The sequence below is a fragment of the Schistocerca gregaria genome, chromosome 1 (genome assembly GCF_023897955.1).
Source record: "Schistocerca gregaria isolate iqSchGreg1 chromosome 1, iqSchGreg1.2, whole genome shotgun sequence".
NCBI lineage: Eukaryota > Metazoa > Arthropoda > Insecta > Orthoptera > Acrididae > Schistocerca > Schistocerca gregaria.
In genome coordinates, this window is record NC_064920.1 from 767,603,274 (window position 1) to 767,628,812 (window position 25,539).

At 38.2% G+C, this 25,539-nt stretch overlaps 1 protein-coding gene across 2 annotated transcripts in view; it reads right to left on the reverse strand.

The window, feature by feature from the left end:
- Positions 1-25,539, reverse strand: part of LOC126268178 (cytosolic carboxypeptidase-like protein 5) — a 167,609-nt gene that overhangs the window by 30,780 nt on the left and 111,290 nt on the right. For both annotated transcript variants that reach the window (XM_049973779.1, XM_049973787.1), the window contains one exon: positions 13,238-13,376. In XM_049973779.1, the coding sequence (XP_049829736.1) occupies positions 13,238-13,376 (139 nt within the window). The remainder of the gene's footprint in view (positions 1-13,237; positions 13,377-25,539) is intronic.

The following is a 25,539-nucleotide window of genomic DNA, read 5'->3' on the forward strand; positions in this document are numbered from 1 at the left end:
TTACATATTCTGATGCTCAATGTTGGAGATCACTGTTTAAATAAAAAACAAATAATGTGACAATGACCAAACAGATCCATCTGAAACAACTGGAAGTTGTTAGTGACATGTGTTATGAAATATTATATAGTACTTACATATAGATGGAGTATCCATGTTGTTTCCATATTACATTCACCACATTTTTTCCAAAGTATCTCAGCGGAAGTACCAATAATCACCATGGTGAATGTTACACAGAATACATGTAAAAAAATTGGCATATTTTTGTGAAAAATGTGATGAATGTAAGTGGAAATGTTGTGGATGGATAGTCCAGCTGTAAGTAAGTACTCTAACAACTTACAACACATGTCACTTAGCAATTTAGTCTTCGTCACATTATTTGTATTTTATTTAAACGGCTTAAACACTGAACACTGAAACATGTAACTGAATGTAAACCACCTGAAGATAGGTACAAGTCCGAAACCAGTCATGCATTAAATAAAATCACCTTCTATTGTGACTGGTAGAGATTATTGTTCTACACTGAGCAAAAGCTATTTTATTTTCAGCAACAGTTACAATAATATCTTAATTTTGCATGAGATAACCAAAGCCTTTTGTAGTAAATGAGTGCAACGAACAAACAAATATTTTAACAGTCCAAACTTCACATAACTGCACCCAAATTCTAAGTATTTGCAAACTATATTATCTCTTTCAAAATACTCATCATTAATATATCCACTTGCTGACCTGTAATTCTCAATAGAAGAGCAATGCATACAACAATAAGCATAGCAGAAAGATTGACTTCTCATTCAGTTAGCGGAGCCCGACACACACTCCGGAGGCCTTCTTTCTGGGAGAAGTTTGTTCTCTCTTGTGAATTCTGCATCAGCACAGGCTATCTGCAACTTTTTAGTAGTAGCAGCTCCAAAATTAAATTCTGACCACATGGCTATCTTATTCTGACTGAGCTTCAATTCAGTTACTACATATCACCTCACATGTGGTGACTAAACAGTTCCAACATACTGAGAATATAGTCTCACTGTATTATGTCCTGTCTGAACTGCAATATCTACATCTGCTGCACTTCTGTTGTATTCAGAAACTGTTTCAACTGTTTCTGGCAACATTTTTATATGAAATGTTATGTGTAGCATAACCTTTCACATTACCAAATACAGTGCCTTGGTTAAAACAACTGTCGCAAAGGATTTTTTGATACCATAATACTGTTAAACGACTTCTGTCTTTAATATGTCATGGAGGTTTGATAAGTGCTATAGCATGAGAATGAAAACTGTTTTACACTTTTCTTTGTTACTTTCTTTCAAGAGCATGTTTGTCCAGAGAAAAGCAGAAGATGTAGAACAGCTCCGAATGAGCTAAATAAGTTAAATTAGTGACACCTACAACAAAATCTCAAGTGTGAGCCACTTAAATCAAACCTCATATGGCATATCACACATCAAATGAGGAGCACATTTATCAGCTGCTTCTATAGAAGGCAACTGAACATAAATTCCCTAACAATCCATGCAGGTTAAAGAAAAGTTATACTATCTAGGATAAGCTGCTGTAAATATTACAGAGGAAACACCTTTCGAGTGACACCCACGAAATGCAACCTCTTTTAAGACATTTGCTGAACTGGCAGGCCATAGACTCAAAGTGCATAGTGTTGCCACTGAAAACATAAGCGCTGTTGCCTCAGAACTTAATACCACATCACTGTATCATCAGATGAGTTGACCCATTATACCCAAAGTGTCCACATTTCTGACAAAAACAATAATTAAACAGCAACTATCACCAAACATTAACTGCCAAGTAGAATACGATTTTCATGGAATCTCAAAATATTTGCTTTATTATTTTATTGGTAGTGATTTTTACAGTCAAACAACATTCTAAAATTGATTCAGAAGGGTTCTGAGCCCTATACTTTCTTTCTAACAGCCCCAAGATTGGAGGCAGCTGTCTTTGTCACTAAGCAGAAAAGAAATCATCATTTTGTGGTGGACTCTACACATGTATTCACTGTATACTAAATAAATATAGCTTTTAGTGGAACAAGACAGTTAGGAATCAAATGAAATGATCATATTGCACTGATGTCCAGGAATCCCCAACTAAGGGAGTTTGGCCGCTGAGATGGAAGTCTTTTCAGTTGATGCCATATTGGGTGACTTGCTTGCTAACAATGATGAAATGATGATGAAGATAACCCAATAACCAGTTTCTTAGTGGAGAAAATCTCTGACCCAGCCAGGAGTCAAACCTGGGCCCAGTGCATGGTAGGCAGACGTGCTGACAACTCAGCTAAAGAGATGGACAGATTAGATTAGATTAGATTAATACTTGTTCCATAGATCATGAATACGACACTTCATAATGATGTGGAACGTGTCAGGTTAAAGAAAGATGTGTGTAGAAGATATTACATTACACAAAATATTGCATGACACTAATGCTTAAGTTAGTTTTTTCCCTCCCTTAATTTATATCTAAAAATTCAGCCAATGAGTAGAAGGAGTTGTCATCTAGAAATTTTTTTAATTTATTTTTAAATGTTGGTTGACTATCTGTCAGGCTTTTGATGCTGTTTGGTAGGCGACCAAAGACTTTTGTGGCAGCATAATTTACCCCCTTCTGTGCCAAAGTCAGATTTAACCCTGCATAGTGAAGATCATCCTTTCTCCTGGTGTTATAGCTATGCACACTGCTATTACTCTTGAACTGGGCTGGATTATTAACAACAAATTTCATAAGTGAATATATATACTGTGAGGTTACTGTGAGGATCCCTAGATCCTTAAATAGATGTCTGCAGGATGACTGGGGGTGGACTCCAGCAATTATTCTGGTTACACGTTTTTGAGCAATGAATACTTTTCTACTCAACGATGAATTACCCCAGAATATGATACCATACGAAAGCACTGAATGAAAGTAGGCATAGTAAGCTAATTTACTGAGATTCTTATCACCAAAATTTGCAATAACCCTAATAGCATATGTAGCCGAACTCAGGAGACGTTTCAGCAGACCATCAATGTATTGCTTCCAGTTTAACCTCTCATCAGTGGACACACCTAAAAATTTTGAAAATTCTACCTTAGCTACAGACTTCTGTTCAAAGTCTATATTTATTACTGGAGTTGTGCCATTTACTGTACGGAACTGTATATCCTGTGTTTTATCAAAATTTAAAGAGAGTCCGTTTGCTGAGAACCACTTAATAATTTGGTAAAAAACATCATTTACAATTACATCACTTAGTTCTTGGTTTTTGGATGTTATTACTATACTTGTATCATCAGCAAAAAGAACTAACTTTGCATCTTCATCAATATGGAATGGTAAGTCATTAATGTATATCAAGAACAGTAAAGGACCTAAGACCGAACCCTGTGGGACTCCGTACTTGATAGCCCCCCAGTTTGAGGAATCAGCTGTTGTATTAACATTTCATGAACCACTTATTTCAACTTTCTGCATTCTTCCAGTTAAGTATGAATTAAACCATTTGTGCACTGCCCCCCCCCCCCCTCAAACCATAATGATTTAGCTTATCTAAAAGAATTCCATGATTTACACAGCAAAGGCCTTTGAGAGATCACAAAAAATACCAATGGGTGATGTCCGGTTATTCAGAGCATTTAATATTTGATCAGTGAAAGCGTATATAGCATTTTCTGTTGAAAAGCCTTTCTGAAAACCAAACTGACATTTTTTTAGTACTTTATTTTTACAAATATGGGAGGCTACTCTTGAATACATTACTTTCTCAAAAATTTTTGATAGAGCTGTCAGAAGAGAGATTGGGCGATAGTTGTTGACATCCGACGTATCCCCCTTTTTATGCAATGGTTTTACAATGGCATATTTCAGTCTGTCGGGGAAAACACCCTGCTCCAGTTATCAATCTACGATACCAAGAACTTTCATTTGTGAATTACTCATAGTAATCTCAGTATCTTATCTTAGAGTGCACCATTGTCTCCAAAGGTGATTCAGTACTTCAGGCATGATGGTATTCATGTGCCTTGCTGTTTTCTTAACGGCCATTCCGCTGTATGCCATGCATTTGGGGAAGTTCACAGATGGTGTATCTAATATTCCCTCATACTGTTCATGTTCCGGTTCAAGTAAGGCATAACAATAATTGATAGTTAATTGTAATATTCTGGTCTTCTTGCATTATATTTAGTCACATGATGACAGTGTTCCACAAAGAATCATATATTAAACAGTGCACTACACTCTTCCATTGGCAAGCACAGCAACAGCTTACAAAACCTACAGTTCAGCTCTTCACAGATGAAAGTCTGAGGCCTCAGCTCAAAGCTGTCACTACTATAGACCATTTTAAGCTGTTACTCGACAGGTAGCAGGCTTCAAGGCTCCCACCACCCATAAACCAAAAGGAACCTAGCACTGTTGGCTCCCACTGCGTTGCCACTTTCACTGTGCTGTGCTGCCTTAAGCATTGTGTCAGCCAGTCCCCAGCGAGCCATTGCAGTAAGAGATTTGGGTGATTCAGCTTCACGTGCCTTATGATATATGACGAAAGTAGTCGAAAGAGGCAAACCTAGGCTGAACACTCCTAAGGAACTTTCAAAAAGTGTCAGACATTGTGTGGTTATACACAGTCATTTGCATGAATTGAGAAAGAGAAAAAGAAAGAGAGAGAGAGAGAGAGAGAGAGAGAGAGAGAGAGAGAGAGAGATGCAGGTACACCTTGCTTCCTTTGAATAAGTGTTGGAGCAAACTGCAGCCCCTCTACAAATCATAGAATGACCACTGAAATGGATCTGCAAGGAGAAATTCACAACAGAAGAATTAGACATGTCATCTATCTTGGAGACACCTGGGAAGAGTATGGTCAGTAACCTTGAGTTTTATCAGGAAGACTCAATTTGTCATAATATTCAAGGAAGGTTACCCAACACTCAAAAACAACATGCTACCCTTGTAGCAGCAGACCTATGCAGGGTAGTAAATTATCCCCGTTTTGAGTCATGAAAAAGTTCAAATTTTGTTACAAATCCGTTTCTGGCTGCAAGTTATTAATTGAACACCAATTTATTCCAGCCTAGCAATACTGCTTTCTTAGAGAATTGGCAGAAACAAATTTCGCTTGATGAAACACATGATTGCAGGACACAGTTTAAGAAAAGGCTGGACAGATGACACCATCAGTGGCAGTATGTCAGCTCCAATCAGCAGAGGAAAAAGAATAATTTAGCACATGCTGGAAATTCAAAAGCTTTTATTCCTAATTGTCTCCTCTATTCACTCCGAACATGACCTCAGATTAGCACAATGAGATATAATCACAACACTTTCGCGAAATGCTCTGAAGACACTGTGTTCCAGTCACAACAGAAAACTCTATTATTGTCATGGATAACACTATATCATTTGGTTATACAAGACAAGGAGTCCACAAAGGCAATGAAGAAAAACAACATTGTTTGCTGACTTGAGAAACATAAGATAGGGTTTGACAGTAAGAGCAGAATTACTAGAACTAGTTGCAACACAATCCAAAGAACCCAGTTTACAATTCAGATGAAACTACAGTGGACATAAAGTGCTCAGAGTGCCTACCTACTAGTGTCACTTCAATGCAAACAGAATTGATTTCGGCTCTTGTTAAACAGCATACTGCTGTGGAAAATCAAAAAAAGGTTTATGTTGACCAAAGTGGAATGGCTTTTGAGGAGGCAGTTGAAAAAGTTACACCAGAAGACTTGCAAAAGGTAACAGATCATGTGAAAGGAGTGATACAAAAAGCATGAAACAATGAGGATGTGTTACAACAGTGTGTTGAAGACTTGATAATATTTGTCAATATGAACAGTGACACTGATAGTTCCACTGACTCTGACTCTGAATTAAGCAGTTTCTTCACACTGTCTTATTAGTATGTAGTGTATGTGAACTTCAATGAACATCTTATTTCCATTAAATCATCTGTTTGTGATTTTATTTTCATTAATTTCTCTTTCCTGTTGTGATACCAAGGAATATTTTTCATCCACCTCCCATCATCTCCTTAAACTGTATATTAAATATAATAATTTGATGAAACAATGGAAAATTCGGGATGGAATGTAACAATATTATGAAAAGGAAAGCGACTACTCACCACATAGCGGAGATTCTCAGATAGGCACAACAAAAAGACTGTCACAAATAAATAAAGCTTTCAGCCATTAAGGCATCGTCAACACCACACACACACACACACACACACACACACACACACACACACACACGACTGCAGTCTCAGGCAACTGAAACGACACTGTGTCAACTAATGGCCGAAAGCTTTTTTGTGACAGTCTTTTTGTTGTGCCTATCTGCGACTCAGCGGCTCCAACATATGGTGGGTAGCAACTTTCGCTTTCATAATATATTAATTTTGTATAGACACCAAGATATCATTTCATGTGTGTAATAGTTTTCAAGATATACAATGATAAGAAGGAAACTTTTCCAGAGGGAATATTTTCTCTTGTTTTAATAATCAACGCAACAGCGAAGCCTATTAAAATTAGGAAAAGATTTCTGATGTGCTGGGAGATGCCACTGAGAGTAATACTGTACATAAATTTCAGGATTTTTACATTCTTCTTGTAGAAGATACTGACTTTAAACTTGTTATGAGTTATACTGGCATAGTTGCATAAAATGCAGTCTTTGGAAGCACACACACTGATCAGCCAGAACTTTATGACCACTGACCTACTAACGATATAACCTTGCCCAGGCGACTGCAGCATCACCTGGTGAGGAATGCTTGCTAGTCAGTCACACACATGGTGCATGTATTATCAGTGAGTGTACTGTCCACGCGTGAACTATCTGAGTTCGTGCGAAGGCGTTTCGTGATGACCCAGAGGCTTGGTACGAGCATTTTGGAAACTGCATGACATGTGAGATATTCAAGAAGTGCTGTGGTGAGCATCTACAACATGTGACATAACCAAGGTGAAACCATGTCAAGAAGTTGTGGGGGCAGGCGGCCACTACTCATTACAGTTGTCGTATGTTCCAGGCTGTGCAGACTGGTAAAATAGAACATGCGGCAAACTGTGGCAGAACTAACATTGCGGGGCAGAGTACAAGTGTTTCTGAGCACACAGTGCACCAAACACTCCTAATGATGGGCCTCCACAGCTGACAACCTACGAATGTGCCAATGTTAACACCACATCAGCATCTATGACTGAAATGAGGATGTGGCCATTGGCACTGGACAGAGCACTGCATGATCTGACAAATAGCTATACCTTTTATATCATGCCAATGGATAGGCATGAATCCGTCATCTTGCAAGGAAATATCTCCTTGACACCTGTACTCTGGGATGAGACAAACTGGCACCAGCTCCATTATGCTCTGGGGAACATTCACAGGGGCATGCACCATGAAGGCCAAGGAGTATAGTACACTGGTTACAGACCATGTACACCCCTCCATGATGATCATGTTTCCTGATGGCAGTGGCGTTTTTCATTAAGATAATGTGCATATTAAAAGTGTGATGGAGTGGTTTGAGAAACACAGTGATGAGTTACAATTGATGCGCTGGTCCCTCAACTCACCAGATCTGAACCTGATCCAACACATCTGTAATGTAACTGAATGTGGCATCAGAGCTCATCACCCCTTCCCCAGAATTTACAGGAATTAGGTAACTTGTGCATGCAAATGTGGTGCCAACACCCTCCAGCGACCTACCAAGGCCTCACTGCTGCCATACCAAGACACATCGCTGCTGTTATCCGTGTCAAAGGCAAGCATAACGGCTATTAGGGAGTTGGTCATAATGTTCTAGCAGATCAATGTAAATAGGAAATGCAATGTGGTATGAAAATTTCAAAAGATTCATTGCCAAGCAACATATTTTAATAATGAACAGAAGGAAAAAAGTTTTGCTGTTAAAGCATTAGTTTTTGAGACGTGACATGGTGAGTTGAGCTGGTTACAAAGGCAAAAATTTAATGTTTATTTGATTTTTGTGGAATATAGTGGCTTTAAAGTGATTTTCTATTGCATCAGGGAGTGATGTGCTTTGGTGGCTGCCTGCAGACTGTACTTGACAGACAATGCCACAACTTTCAAAACGTGAAGTGACAACTAGTTTAAATGAGACCACAGATTCAATGACAAAACAAGGATATAGCTGGTAGCCAAGTGAAAGACACTGTGCTCTGACCACTCGTACAATTCAAATGTTCAAATGTGCGTGAATTCCTAAGGGACCAAACTGGTGAGGTCTTCCGTCCCCAGACTTACACACTACTTAAACTATCTTAAACTAACTTATGCTAAGAACAACACACATCCAGGCTCAAGGGAGCTCTCGAACCTGTACAATTCTTAGCATGCATCCTGTGTTGAAACTTCTGGGTATCAGCTGCTTTCTGGCAACTTATACTGTAAGTACAATCATAACAAGTATTTTTCAGAATATACCGTATTTACTCGAATCTAAGCCGCACTTTTCTACCAGTTTTTGTAATCCAAAAAACCGCCTGTGGCTTCGAATCGGGTGCAAAGTAAGCAAAAGTTCTGAAAAATGTTGGTAGGTGCCACCACAACTAACTTCTGCCATCAAATATATGTAGCGCTACACAGGCATGCTTTACAGGCACAAAGATAAGTGCTGGCACCAAAACCTCTGCATCACTAAATAAATTAACAGAAAAGGTAGAAGAATGTAAACATTATGCCATGTATTCTTTCATGTTTGCTGCTATCTCATTTAAATTCTGTCTGCCTAATAAACTACGAAACTAGAATGAGACAACAGCAAATGCTGAAGAAAATACACACCATGCCATGTTTATATTCGTATTATCCTTATGCTGAATAGTGATACAGTCATAAATGAAGCACGGCATCTGACTAGATTTTTAAATCCAAGATGACTCTAATTTCTGTGCAGAATGTAATGTACTAAAGAGGAGTCTGCAAAGATTTTCAAACGGAGAAAATTTTTCGCTAAACTCTTGTTCAGAACATCTTCTATCATACTCAGTCTATTATTTGGTTCTTGTTCATCATTATCAAAGAAAGCAGCAGCGTAAATAACAATAAATAGCAGTCACCTGCCATTGTTTCACTTATGAGACAATGCCTCTCTCTCTCTCTCTCTCTCTCTCTCTCTCTCTCTCTCTCTCTCTGTGTGTGTGTGTGTGTGTGTGTGTGTGTGTGTGTGTGTGTGTGTAAGCCGTGGTAGCATGCACAAAAGCAAGCAATGCCACGAGCGGCGACAGGTCATAAACACTCATTATCAGAATGCAGAATGGTACTTATCAAATCAAAGCAAAATAAGCAATCGATTCAAACCAGACGAAACACATGAAAAAAGGAAGGGTACCCATATAAATATGGACAGAGCGCCTGACACATAGCAATGGCTACTTAGTAAAGCTTAACTGTTAGGCGTACGACTCTAACCAAACCACTGTGGCTGTATCTTCATCCATTCGCCTTAATTGTGTCTCATGTTATAATTGACCAACTTTGTTTTGATTTGGAGGTACGGTCTAAAACTTTTCTCTCCCCTTGAATTTCGAGTCTCATTTTTCAGGTGCAGCTTAGATTCAAGTAAATACGGTATATATTTTTCACTCAAAATAAGTGTCTGTGCTTTGGTTACTGTTTTATTATTGGTGCCTGAACAGGACATTGTGGTGTGTCATTGATGTTCTTTGTTGCAGAAACGTTTCTTATATATTGACGTACACAGGCAAATGATGTAAACTGTTTGAACTTAAACTGTAATTATGGCTCTAGGTTCTAAGAATCATCTGCAGAGGAATAATACTAGCTAGTATGTTATCATAGGAATCTCTAATATGTACTACTTTTACCAGTCAGAACTGTTGCAATAAGTACAACAATTAATTAACATTTACACTGCCAAAGCCTACAGAACAGTATGTAACAAAGTGTTATGTATTGTGTCAGGTCTAACATCAATAATTATTGAAATAAAGGAAATAGCAAATGAATACAATGAAATTAAAGCTGTAAATACTAAAAAAATTAGAAGCTAATGTTCCTCACAAAAACTGGCCTCATCCAGCTGATACTGTTACTCTTAATGAAAGAAATAAGAAGAGGCAGTACTACACATAAGAACTCACTGATGGGAGTAAAACTAAGCAAGAAGCAGGATCAGGCATAGCAATTTTCATCTACAAAAAGCAAACATATCTGATGAAATGTAAACTGGGAAATGGATGCTGAATCAGGCAGAGTGTTTTGTTATTTTAAAGTCTCTTGAAAAGCTAAACATATTATATATCTAACAAAGAATGGCTGAACTAGAGAAAAACAACATTACATTCTTTGAGGGATACATTTTGAATGTTTTCAACATGAATTAGAGAAATGATACAGTAAATGTAATATGTACAGTTGCACATCCAGAGGCAGTGCATGCTTACCGCCCAGTTGAGGACTGTAATTGTGTATATAGTTGTTTTAATTTTGACATGCCAGTGCATCAGTCTTCTAGTACGTTGCATACCTGTCAATTAAATTCAGGAGAAAGAGTACTTTTACAGCTATTTTAAGACATATGCAGTAACCTGTCTGTAGTGATCTGAAGATTGTAACTTTGATTACCAGGTTACTATTAGTGATCTTGGCAAAGAAGTTTATTGTCACTAATGAACTACTATCTCTGTTATATTACAAGCAGCAGCTGACTATAACTTTTCATTATGTTCTATCCCTTCAATGTACAGTATGTTAATTGGTCTTTTTGCTTGCAAAAATGGTGCATTTATAACATACTGGGCTGGTCAATTTACATGTGTACAGGTGAAAGTGATTTCCATCCATGCATATTTAAAATTACGAATAATACACTTCATAATTTCAGTATCTATATGATACATGACATGCATTTAAATATTCTTCAATGGAGTGAAGCATGGGATAAAATAAATATGACTTTAAATATTTTACAGTTATTTTGACCTCAGCAGTTGCTTTTACATTTTTTGAAAGTTTGTCATTAAATTTAACTCACATGTGGAAAGTACTTTTTTGGTGTAGGGATTTGTTGATTTGGGTCACATGTCAGTTTTTGTATTGTCTGGTAAACTTCACAGTTTTTAGCAGTCTACTGTATTTACCTGTTACAATTATCTTAAAGAGTAAATGATGAATACCAGAGACCTTAAACAGAGTCTTACATAAGTCCTTAGGTTTAAATCCAAACATGATTCTAATGCCTTTTTTCAGTTTTAATGTTGTAGTAGCTGGTCCAGAGTTTCCCCAACATGTAACCCCATAATTAATGTGGGGATGAAAGTAGGCATGATATGGACTCTTTAATGTTTTCTCAATATAGGATGGTTTTAGTGAGCAAAGAAGTTAGCATGACTTGCTCAATTTTGTGTTAAGATATTATACTTGCTTATTCCATGTTACATTACTTTGCAACCATAATCCTAAGAATCTTTTATCCGTATTGTTACCAATTGATTTATTGTTAATAGAGAGAAACAAAATGTACATATCCTTGTTTAGAGCAATGTGAAATTTACTGTGCTGCTTTTTTTCTTTTTTCTTTTTTTTTTTTAAAAAAAGAAAGGTTCAATTGTGATTTGGTTGTAACAGTGTTTAGTAATTTCTGTAACTCTCTCTTGTTTTCCCCTTTCAGTAGAATTTTAGTGTCATCTGCAAATATGATTGTTTTATGTGCATCCACATTTAAGCTTATATCATTAATGTACAGAATGAATCAAAGTGATCCTCTTATTGGTCATAGGTGTACACCATATTTAATTAAATTATACTCTGAAAAGTGTTCTGAAGTAGTTTTAAGATTGAGATTAGTGTATTTGATGCTAACTTCTTGCTTACAGTTATTCAGGAAGGAACTGATCCAGCTGTTGGACAGATCTCGATTATCATACAGTGTGTCAACTGCAAGTTGATTCCGGAAGAGTTTAGGGGGAGGAGAGGAAGCAAGCCTGGTCCCCACATAGAATGGCATGGGGAAAAGAGCTGATGGGGGGTATCAAGTCCTGCCTTGCCTGCCTCCCACAGTGTAGGCACCTCAACCTGTGGTTCGTGCTTACACAAAAGCAGAAGTCACATAGGGAGGTAAAGATTGCTTAAATGTTGCTTGTAATCAAAACTGAAAAAAATACATACACTTATTATCACAAAAGGAAACAATATGAAATAGAGCGAAGTACAACACACAAACCCAACAGTCAACAATGACTATCTCACACATTACACTCAGCTAGCTAATGTTGGCTGCTAATGTTGACCACTCGAACACCTCATCATGAAATTGTACAGGTGAATCATCAAGATTTAACTGCTGTCAGGTACTGTGAGAAGATCTTGGGATTTCATGCACAGTTGTTGTGAGGGGCTGTGGGCCCAGACTTCGTACTGATGGACGATAATGCTCGATCTCATAGAGCACAGGTGGCTGATGTTTTTTTTTGGAAACTAAAGATACTGCATGCATGGTGTGGCATGCTCACTCTCCTGATTTGAATCCGATAGAGCATGTCTGGGATGCACTAGGGAGACAGGTTGCATCATGACAGCATCCACCAACCACTCTCCAAGACTTGAGAGCGCTCTGTGGAAAAAATGGGTGTTATTGCTTCAATATGAGAGTGATAACATCATTCACACCATGTTCCATCATTGTCAGGTCTGTACTGATGCCAGAGGTGGTAACATTTCATATTAAACACATTAACCAGTTGTCAGTATGTGTATGCAAATCCATTAAGTCAGAAAAAAATTAAGTACATTTTTATCTACCATTATGTTTGTTGCAGTTGATTAGGTTCTGTATCTTTTTCATTGTTTCTACTTTACTACCACCTGTTTATACTGTTTTGTGGCAAAATAAAAGCAACCTTACAAAATTTCTGTTTGTTGTTATAGTTTTGGACACCAGTGTATAATATTGCTGACACATTTTTTCTTTCTCCTTCTCTGACTATGTTAAAACTACAAGCTAAAATGAAATCATTGATTTTTACCATTAAAACAATAGCTGTTACTTTATGTGACAATGATGATTCAAAAACCATCCCATCGAGATAAAGCAGAATCAGTTTCTGCTATTGCATATTGTTCCTCATGTTACAAAAATCTTTAGAGTACAATTACACTATATAAAGAAATTGCCCACTCATCAATAAAGAAGACAATCTCTAACTAACATTACCTTAAATACATGTTCCTTTCTGTAAAATTACATGCAGTAAAATGAAAATTTTGGTTGTTAAGTGACATAATCTTTGGAAGCAGCATGCATTCGATGCTATCTTCAATATTATTAAAATGATTTCCATACATGAAGATCCCTGAAAAAGAGAGCACACTATTAACATTTACTAAATAAAAATAATAAAAAAGAAACATAAAATAAAGATATGGAAACAGCCTGACAACAGCAATTTTAAATACTATCAGTTTCATACTTATAAATAAAAGATGACTGAAACTTAGGTTTTTTGAAGCCGCGACCATCTGATACACTACTTACAACCAGATAGTCATAAAAAAAAGTATTTCAATTTTGATTATCCTTGGCCTTAATGCACAAACTGTCTTGGCATTTGGCTGTTATGTTTAATAACTTACAACTGTTCTTCCACACAGGATAGAGAAATAAGGAAAAGAACAAGGATTTGGTATTTCTCCCCTCCCCATTAGTTTGTTCAGATTTCCTTTTTTCATATTGCAATCTCTACTCTGAATAACACCACTATTGGTTCCAAAACATGGGGAATGCCCTCACCTCCTTCAGTACCGTTGAGCTTGTAACACAGTTCTTGACTGAAGTTATACCTGTTGTCTGTCTTCATTGTTCTACAAGAGAATGTTGTAATATTGATAAAGATGGAAACACAAAAAATAAATGTACAAGTATTGTATAACATAAAAACATTTTCTTAGGATGTCAACACCTTACTAACTTTTAATTTAAGTTTACTAAGCTACTTACAACCTTTCATCATTTCAGTTTTGATACGCTTGAGCCTGCCTATGACAAACAGTCTTGGCATTTGCGTGGAATGATTTATAACTTATTACTGTTAAGCTCATAGCTTTTTTTGGTGAAAAATTAAACAACTACCACTAGGTTCAGAACAAAGAAATGTACATAGTTTATACAAAGAGTATGAGTGTTTCTCATCATATATAAGTTTATTTGGCCTGATGTTATCTCATTTTCTCATAACTTTGCAACATAATAATATGATGCACTTTAAAAAATTTGGAACGATCTTTTATGACTATCAGGTAATATTTAAAGTATTTTTCATTTTGATTTCATATCTAGCTTTGGTTATTCAGTATTACACCAGATTTTTGTATGAATCACATCGGAAGTTTTAGCTGAAAACACTTTTTTTTCAACAGGGAATTTTTTTAATTAGACTAAAACTAACTTATTTATTTCATAATCTTGTATACAATCACTATGCAGTGCATTAGGGTAGATAAGGGGTGAAACTTCTCCTCCTTGATTGTCTCTTTTCATCAGTGCCATCTCTCTTTAGAATAAGACAGTAGTCAGCCATCATGTTTGTGGGTCACCTTCCTTGGATCTTTTTCGATCTTCTTGATGTCCTTGTAGAATGGTTCTCCTTGTTCTTCACTGACATTGCCAGGGAAAAAATGATAAGTGAATGTAGAAAATGAAGCTTCACACTCATGTCACATCCTAATTTCATGAAACTCCACCACATGTTTTTTGACCATAGTTTTATAATCTGGATGTTTATTGTTGCCCAAAAAGTTGAGGATGACTTCTTCAACTGAAATCCAAGCTCTTTTTCCAATGGATTCATCTGTACCTTCAAAAAACTGCCTTTCATTAAATTTCTGATCTTTGGCCCCACAAAGATTCAGTTTATCTTAAGATAATCTGGGAAATCATATTACCAAGTACAGGATGCAGTCTCCATCTTTTGGAACTGGTATTGTGAACTGTTACATTAATCCATGGTTGATGTAAAGAGGAAGCAATAGTATCTTACCTGGCTAAACAATTGATTCATTTATTATATTCTGTGAACTGGGAATGGTCTACTCGATGGGAGGCCCTAGTCACACAACATTTACATTTCAACTGGGTTGGAGGGTTTTTATTTCTATGCTTGTCTTTGGCTTGGCTGTCCCACTCATAAATGAAATACAGCATTTTTGTGTAGCCAGACTGTTGACCAAATAACAAGTCAGCTAATTTCAAATTCCCATATATTGTCCACAAATGTTTTTCATAGTTCATGCATTTCAACACAGCTTTGATGTCTTTATGCGCCTTTATGGCGTGGTGTGTATATGGTGGCATCAGATACTGAGACAAACAAATTTTCATAATGCAAAAGTACACCTTTCAGGATACATCCTGATGACTCTACAAACAACCTCCAATGACTTGGACCATAAGTGACTGTAAGGAGGTCAATAAAACTTCAACAACACAACTAAATACCATATGGATCTCATCTTGTTTATTAATTCCTTTTCTCAGTTCCTGTGCCAAATGAATGATGATCCAGGTAGTAGCCGGTGTTTTGCGTTTCAGTACTAACACAAGCAATTAGGTGGCATCTTTTGTCAGGTTCAAGTCATGACTTAAATCATTTAGTTTGTTTTAATGAAATAAATCTGGTGCAGAGTGTTTTTCTGGCTTGTAATTATCACTATCATCACATTCATTTTCAGAGCTGCTCTCACATTGTAAATCTTCAGGAATGGTAGGTGAAATTGGAATAGGGAGAGATTCACTATGTGTAACTTGTCGTAATGCCAAAAAAAAATTAGAATATTTTATATCCTTCTTACTTTATGCCTTGTGACCTCCAATATTAACCATACAAGAACAACAGTCATACACATGATTTTGCGACTCCCTCCAAACTATGAAGATCACAAAAGACATTGATTTCCTCTTCCCATTTTCCACAGGCACAGACTCTTAACACAAGTAGAGCATACAGGGTGGTTATAATTAAACTTTTGGTACTTGAACCAGTGATGATGAAAATCTGTTTACCATAATGGAATCCAATTTATAGGAATGATGTTCAGACTGTATGTTGTAGGATTTCTGTTGTTAATAGTGTTAGAGTCACGGCTTGCTGTTTGGAGCCAGTACTAGTACAGCAACATAGGGTTGGAACATATGCATCAGTGTGCATGGTAGATGCAGTCAGTCAACTGAGATCTGGACAAGGTGAGCAGGGATTTACACATAAAGCTGTTTATCAGAACAACAGCATTAGTGCTGCTATTCTTCATGGGTACCAGTGCATTAAAGGAATACTGAGAGGTCCTCTTTCAATACTGGGGTTGAACAGCATGATTCAGAAGTTCAAATTAAACAGTGGCTTGGGATCTGTTCCTCAGAGAGGCCAACAGCCAATTGTGCCACAAATTGTTGAAGAAGTTACTGTTTCTACGGCTGAGAATGCTGGACACAAAGTGCAATCTCTAAGCCCTGCATGTGCTATGTTGTGACAGCTGAACATTACAAGACAGAATGGCTGCCCACTACTTCCTTCCAGAGGCAAAATTCTAAGTAGTGAGAATAGACACATTTAGAAGTACAAAACACTATCCTAATTCCTTCCTCAGGGAGGAAAGGGTTATAGAATGGGGGCAGTTAGAAAGAAGAGGACATGTCACTCACAGGTTGAGATGGTTGGTTCAAATTGCTCTAAGCACTATGGGACTTAACATCTGAGGTCATCAGTCCCCTATTGAGATGGACCCACCTGTGTGAGGGTGAGGAGGAAAATGATAAATGGAGAAGTGTCAGAGAGAGAAGAACATCAAAGGTAGTACATTGGTATACACTGAGTCACAATGATTGCACAAGGTGAGAGGTAAAGATGTCATAACAGGAAGAAAATGATAATGTATTACTAAGAAGTGAACATAGACTAAAAATGAAAATGCCGTGTGGCTAGGGCCTCCCGTCGGGTAGATCGTTCGCCTGGTGCAAGTCTTTCGAGTTGACGTCACTTCGGCGACTTGCGTGTCGATGGGGATGAAATGATGATGAAAGACACACAACACCCAGTCATCACGAGGCAGAGAAAATCCCTGGCCCCGCCGGCAATCGAACCCGGGACCCCGTGCGCAGGAAGCGAGAATGCTACCGCAAGACCACGAGTTGCAGACTGAACACAGACTAAAATCCATTGAAATAATATATTGTAGATTAGAGAGTTATTTATTAGCAAACAGTTAGCAGGCAAAACCATGAAGACGGTATGTTGAAATTTTTGTTATTACGGACATAGGAGTTAAAAAAATTTCTCTTCTCGAACATCACACCAAAGAAGAAGCAATCAAAGTGACAGGCATAGTGCTCAATAGTAGTGATCTTAAGTCACAAAAGCATAAGTGACTTGGGTACATTGGCCACCAAATGCTGCCATAACTTTGTTTATGGATACACTTGATAGTATAGTTTTCAGGCTGGTCCTAACGACCTCATTATATTAAGTGACTTTAATATAGATGCAAGTTCAAATAGTACAGTAAACTTGAAGCTCAGTGATATTTTAAGCTCACGCAATCTTTCAAATATAGTAAGCTCTGCCACCAAAATGATGGACAAATGCTCCACTATAACAGCTTATGCTATAATCAATGATTGTATAGACAAGTTAAATTACAATAACAGATTTTCATTATTCTGGCTACTTTTGTCAGGTGATAAGAGTAGGTAAAGATGTCATAACAGGAAGAAAATGATAATGTATTACTAAGAAGTGAACATAGACTGAAAATGAAAATGCCGTGTGGCTAGGGCCTCCCGTCGGGTAGATTGTTCGCCTAGTGCAAGTCTTTCGAGTTGACGTCACTTCGGCGACTTGCGTGTCGATGGGGATGAAATGATGATGAAAGACACACAACACCCAGTCATCACGAGGCAGAGAAAATCCCTGGCCCCGCCGGGAATTGAACCCGGGACCCCGTGCGCAGGAAGCGAGAATGCTACCGCAAGACCATGAGCTGCGGACTGAACACAGACTAAAATCCATTGAAATAATATATTGTAGATTAGAGAGTTATTTATTAGCAAACAGTTAGCAGACAAAACCATGAAGACGGTATGTTGAAATTTTTGTTATTACGGACATAGGAGTTAAAAAAATTTCTCTTCTCGAACATCACACCAAAGAAGAAGCAATCACTAAGAAGTGAACATAGACTGAAAATGCCGTGTGGCTAGGGCCTCCTGTCGCGTAGATCGTTCGCCTGGTTCAAGTCTTTCGAGTTGACGTCACTTCGGCGACTTGCGTGTCGATGGGGATGAAATGATGATGAAAGACACACAACACCCAGTCATCACGAGGCAGAGAAAATCCCTGGCCCCGCCGGCAATCGAACCCGGGACCCCGTGCGCAGGAAGCGAGAATGCTACCGCAAGACCACGAGTTGCGGACTGAACACAGACTAAAATCCATTGAAATAATATATTGTAGATTAGAGAGTTATTTATTAGCAAACAGTTAGCAGGCAAAACCATGAAGACGGTATGTTGAAATTTTTGTTATTACGGACATAGGAGTTAAAAAAATTTCTCTTCTCGAACATCACACCAAAGAAGAAGCAATCAAAGTGACAGGCATAGTGCTCAATAGTAGTGATCTTAAGTCACAAAAGCATAAGTGACTTGGGTACATTGGCCACCAAATGCTGCCATAACTTTGTTTATGGATACACTTGATAGTATAGTTGGTCAGGCTGGTCCTAACGACCTCATTATATTAAGTGACTTTAATATAGATGCAAGTTCAAATAGTACAGTAAACTTGAAGCTCAGTGATATTTTAAGCTCACGTAATCTTTCAAATATAGTAAGCTCTGCCACCAGAGTGATGGACAAATGCTCCACTATAACAGCTTATGCTATAATCAATGATTGTATAGACAAGTTAAATTACAATAACAGATTTTCATTATTCTGGCTACTTTTGTCAGGTGATAAGAGTAGGTAAAGATGTCATAACAGGAAGAAAATGATAATGTATTACTAAGAAGTGAACATAGACTGAAAATGAAAATGCCGTGTGGCTAGGGCCTCCCGTCGGGTAGATCGTTCACCTGGTGCAAGTCTTTCAAGTTGACGTCACTTCGCCGACTTGCGTGTCGATGGGGATGAAATGATGATGAAAGACACACAACACCCAGTCATCACGAGGCAGAGAAAATCCCTGGCCCCGCCGGGAATTGAACCCGGGACACCGTGAGCAGGAAGCGAGAATGCTACCGCAAGACCATGAGCTGCGGACTGAACACAGACTAAAATCCATTGAAATAATATATTGTAGATTAGAGAGTTATTTATTAGCAAACAGTTAGCAGGCAAAACCATGAAGACGGTATGTTGAAATTTTTGTTATTTCTCTTCTCGAACATCACACCAAAGAAGAAGCAATCAACGTGACAGGCATAGTGCTCAATAGTAGTGATCTTAAGTCACAAAAGCATAAGTGACTTGGGTACATTGGCCACCAAATGCTGCCATAACTTTGTTTATGAATACTCTTGATAGTATAGTTGGTCAGGCTGGTCCTAACGACCTCATTATAATAAGTGACTTTAATATAGATGCAAGTTCAAATAGTACAGTAAACTTGAAGCTCAGTGATATTTTAAGCTCACGCAATCTTTCAAATATAGTAAGCTCTGCCACCAGAGTGATGGACAAATGCTCCACTATAACAGCTTATGCTATAATTAATGATTGTATAGACAAGTTAAATTACAATAACAGATTTTCATTATTCTGGCTACTTTTGTCAGGTGATAAGAGTAGGTAAATTTAGCTGTGCCAAAAATAACAAAAACTGTCTTGTAGAAACAAACTCTGCATACCTGAAACATTAATGTCCTTAAACACAAGTTAGCAAATGAAAAATGGGATTCTGTGAATGTGGTGAAATGGTCTGATGACAAATGGAGTGAGTTCTACTCAACCCTGTTGAATCATTATGAACACTGCTGTCCACTCAGAGAAATCCATAAGATAGCTAAACGCTGCCAAAATGAAGTAATGCTAGACTAAAATTCCCACCAACTTTTATTAAGCTAAATCAGAGTATACATTATCTAAACCTGTTTTACAAAGCCACTACAGTGCAGCCATGTCACCACATTCTGTGTACTGAATTTGAATTTATGGAAGTGAATGAGCAGGAAGTATGCAAGACAATATGCATGCTAAAGAAAAAAAATGGTCGGATGGCATATCCAGTGCCATTGCTAAGGTGTGCTTACAAGGAATCTCTAAGACTCCTATCTACCTGAGTAACTGCAGCTTTAGAGAAAACATGTATCCAACTGTTCTAAAACTCAGTATAGTGAAGCCAGTGTATCAAAACGGAAGTAAGGAAGATGCCTCAAACTATAGCCCAATATCATAAATTCTCATCTTCAGTAAGATATTCAAAAGTGTTACCCTTTCCCAGCTAAACACTTTTTCACAAAACACAAACTACCTGTAGATTTGCACCATGGCTTCAGTTCCACAGTTCTTCCATGAGCAGTTAGAAGTAAATGAGTAACTGAAAACTACAGCATACATCCGAAAGACAGAATTTTGCATAGAGGTTTACAGAGAGCTTTTTCTTTTGTGTCAGTTGGATGGAATGCATTATGTGAAAAATGCTGATAGAGTGCATGTATTGTGTCTGGAACCACTAGCATATTTTTTATGTTCTTCCTTGGTTATTTCATTGTTTCTTTTGTAATGCAGGTAATATAAAAATCACACATAAAAATATTTATATTAAATAAACACTATCACAAGCACTCTGTTTCCACTTTGTATCCAATTCTACCTCTGTCACTTGTTTCAAAACCAACTGCACTGGTGAGAGAAGATTCGAGTCACTATCAGTAATCACATGACAAGAGTAATGCAGCTACTAATATAATGCCTAGAAGTTTATTTTGGGAGTGTAACATGACTGGTTAAAAAGAAATTTTGGTAGAAAAGCTTTAAAAGTACTTCCAGTAATCAGCCTATAAAACCAAAAGCTCTTTACAAACACGGCTCTTGTGGAACTCACTGTGAACTATGCTCTGCCATTATTCAGAATACTTGAGGTCTATAGTGTGACTGTGTATCATCTCGGTAAAAATAAATGGCTTAATCAAAAATGTCACTCGGTAAAAAAATTATTAGTTAATAGTAGAATGGTACTTCAGACAAGATTTTAATATCATCCATTCACTGGCACATCTTTCTTTTTTCACAGCTCTCTTAATTTCTTACTGATGCTGATCTTTTTTTCCATCCTTCCCTTCTTTTCATCTTACTCATGTTTTGCTTCATAATCCCTTCACTATTCACCACTGTTCCCAGCTTACTTTTTTTATTTATTATTATTTTTTTTACATCTATCTGCAGTACATTTTCATTTTTAATTCCCTTTTCTTTCTTTTTTCTTGTTTAGCCCTGGCCTATACCTTTCCACAATATTCTCTCTTCTCACTTATTTGCCTTCTTTTATTTTATTTCATAAGTTTTCAATTACAATTACCTGATCATTTATTCCCATTAGTTTTTTGCTACTACCAAGACATTTAAATTTTGTACACAACCTAATTTGCTCAGTTTCTACCATACCCTACCTACACTTTTGTCTATCCTTTTGTTTATCATATTTTATGTTTTCCATCATCATTGCTTCTTTAAACAATGAGGGCACAATGTATGCTTCCAGAAGTTTGCATGCATAATTGACACAAGCTTCAAATTATGCTGTCTGTAAATATAAATGTAGGTGCAGTGGTATTATGGAAAACAATGGCTGTAAATTACCAACCAATATGCACACACATTTTTTACAATAGAAATGTGAAACCAAGTTCTCATTCATCTAAGAATTACTAACTGCCAGTAGGCTGGAACAGTTCAACTACACATGTGAAACACCTTGAAGAAGGTGAAATAAAAAAAAGTGAAATAGCCAATAACAAAATTTTATAAAAATGGCTATATATGGCTGTTAGAAATTTGTAATAAAGAAGTACAAAAGTATTAAAAAGAGACAGATGAAACATATTCTAACCTAGGGTAAATAATTTTTTGTCAGTTCTAAGTGTCACAAGGCGACAGATGGAGAAACATAGACATACAGCAGCAGCTGAGCATTTAGGTTACAGATCTTGATGTTTCCCTGGTGTACTGAGTACTTGCCAATGTTAGAGGACAACAGCCAGTCCTCAAGCACAGTATTTTACTAGCCACCTGCCTACCATCTTCAAGTAACATCAGTGGCAGCCAGTTATCATGTGTGACATCACACCGTAAATATCACACTAAAATAACACCATTTTGCATCAAATGTGAGCCTAAAATTACTACATTTCTCCTTGCATGCAAGCTAGAAGCCATTTCTCTTCAAATGCATGCTGGCACGCAAATAAAACTGACAAAAATGTGTTCTGTATCATTCTCTCTGTGAGAACTAGAAACCAGTATCAAGTGCTGAAATGATGGTCAGCCATACTACAATCAACTCAGAGAAGCAATCCAGATGTCCATTTTCTATTGTGTATGATCTGGTGTGATGTCATCACTTCCAGGACTACAGGTGCTACATTGCTCACAGCACCATGTCTGTATTTTTCTTTCTTTAATTGCACTTCGTGAATTGTGCAAGCATAGAGTATGAGGTATTTTTAAAGCTCCATTGTCATGACTCCACTATGGTCAAGTGGCCTAAAGCATTGACTGGTAATTTGCAGACCCAGGATCAATTTCCACCAATACTAGCAATTTTCCCCATTTATCTTTTCCTCACAATTTTATAATATTAATCATAAAATTTGAAAACAACAGTTCAGTTTATACATATAAAATAATATGTTTGATTTCGTCACGATTACTACTCTTTTAAATCAAAAGGCTATGTGCTAGATGGTGGTAAAACAAGCATATATACAAGAAAGAGTATGGAACTGTTTTCTATAGATAATCAGCAGATAAACTACCACAGAGGCCCTTTTCCAGTAGATGTTTGGAGGAGAAAGTGGGATTTAAAGAGTTATGTAGATGTACTTCAAATGTAAATTTAATGACAGAGGCCCATAAATACTTGCAAAATATTTTGATCAGTTTCTTAATAGTCCAGAAGCAGCCCATAAGCTCAAATACTTAAACACCTATTAAAATTTAGAAGAACATTTGCCCCAACTACCACAGGAATTGAAGTTACTAAAATCTTATAAAGTTAGTGGAGAAGACTATTACAGCAGAGCTTCTGAAGTGGTCTCTACCAAAAATAAAAGAAGCTAAAATTAATCTTTGAGAAAACTTGGAAGACAGAAAAATTCCCAAGCAAGTGGAAGGTGGCCTTGCGTAATAAGGGCAATACACAAGACATTAACAACAACAGAAGAATTTCTTTGCAACCAGCTGTATGTAGCATATATTCCAAGATTGCAATAAACAGAGCAGAAACGACATTGGAGAGTAATTTAGGCGAATATAAAGGCGATTTTAGGTTCAATCTGCAGTCAGTCATCTGCACAGAATACTGAATTCAAAAGGTCAGTATTTTTCTTTGAAAATGCATGTTTTTCACTTGCAATGTTAAACTACACTCCTGGAAATTGAAATAAGAACACCGTGAATTCATTGTCCCAGGAAGGGGAAACTTTATTGACACATTCCTGGGGTCAGATACATCACATTATCACACTGACAGAACCACAGGCACATAGACACAGGCAACAGAGCATGCACAATGTCGGCACTAGTACAGTGTATATCCACCTGTCGCAGAAATGCAGGCTGCTATTCTCCCATGGAGACGATCGTAGAGATGCTGGATGTAGTCCTGTGGAACGTCTTGCCATGCCATTTCCACCTGGCGCCTCAGTTGGACCAGCGTTCATGCTGGACGTGCAGACCGCGTGAGACGACGCTTCATCCAGTCCCAAACATGCTCAATGGGGGACAGATCCGGAGATCTTGCTGGCCAGGGTAGTTGACTTACACCTTCTAGAGCACGTTGGGTGGCACGGGATACATGCGGACGTGCATTGTCCTGTTGGAACAGCAAGTTCCCTTGCCGGTCTAGCAATGGTAGAACGATGGGTTCGATGACGGTTTGGATGTACGGTGCACTATTCAGTGTCCCCTCGACGATCACCAGAGGTGTACGGCCAGTGTAGGATATCGCTCCCCACACCATGATGCCGGGCGTTGGCCCTGTGTGTCTCGGTCGTATGCAGTCCTGATTGTGGCGCTCACCTGCACGGCGCCAAACACGCATACGACCATCATTGGCACCAAGGCAGAAGCGACTCTCATCGCTGAAGACGACACGTCTCCATTCGTCCCTCCATTCACGCCTGTCGCGACACCACTGTAGGCGGGCTGCACGATGTTGGGGCGTGAGCGGAAGACGGCCTTACGGTGTGCGGGACCGTAGCCCAGCTTCATGGAGACGGTTGCGAATGGTCCTCGCCGATACCCCAGGAGCAACAGTGTCCCTAATTTGCTGGGAAGTGGCGGTGCGGTCCCCTACGGCACTGCGTAGGATCCTACGGTCTTGGCGTGCATCCGTGCGTCGCTGCGGTCCGGTCGCAGGTCGACGGGCACGTGCACCTTCCGCCGACCACTGGCGACAACATCGATGTACTGTGGAGACCTCACGCCCCACGTGTTGAGCAATTCGGCGGTACGTCCACCCGGCCTCCCGCATGCCCACTATACGCCCTCGCTCAAAGTCCGTCAACTGCACATACGGTTCACGTCCACGCTGTCGCGGCATGCTACCAGTGCTAAAGACTGCGATGGAGCTCCGTATGCCACGGCAAACTGGCTGACACTGACGGCGGCGGTGCACAAATGCTGCGCAGCTAGCGCCATTCGACGGCCAACACCGCGGTTCCTGGGTTGTCCACTGTGCCGTGCGTGTGATCATTGCTTGTACAGCCCTCTCGCAGTGTCCGGAGCAAGTATGGTGGGTCTGACACACCGGTGTCAATGGGTTCCTTTTTCCATTTCCAGGAGTGTATTAATTACAAAACTTAAATATATTTAAACAGTTCAGTTTACACATGTAAAATTAACATACTAAATCTGGTTACAATTACTGCCATTGTAAGTCAAAAGGCAATAGGCCACCACATTGTAGCACATGGCATAATTTTGCACGAGCCACCAATGGGTAATTTCATAGATTACAGAAGTAAACAATGGAACCACATTTAGATGAGGAAAGATGAAAGATTACCTGAAAGTTGATCCATTACTAAACAGAAGAATGAACAAATATTGGCAGATCAGTGCCACTGGAATTCAGATGTAATGTTTACAGACTGTGGAATACATTATAGCACCTATAAGGTTACTTACCATCCCACATCCACACAAAGTGCAAGAACAACAAATTCCTACCCACCAACTTTTTGCATATTGCAATAACAGAAATTCTTCTACAATTGTTAAGGAGAAACTTTTTCAGATTGTTTTCA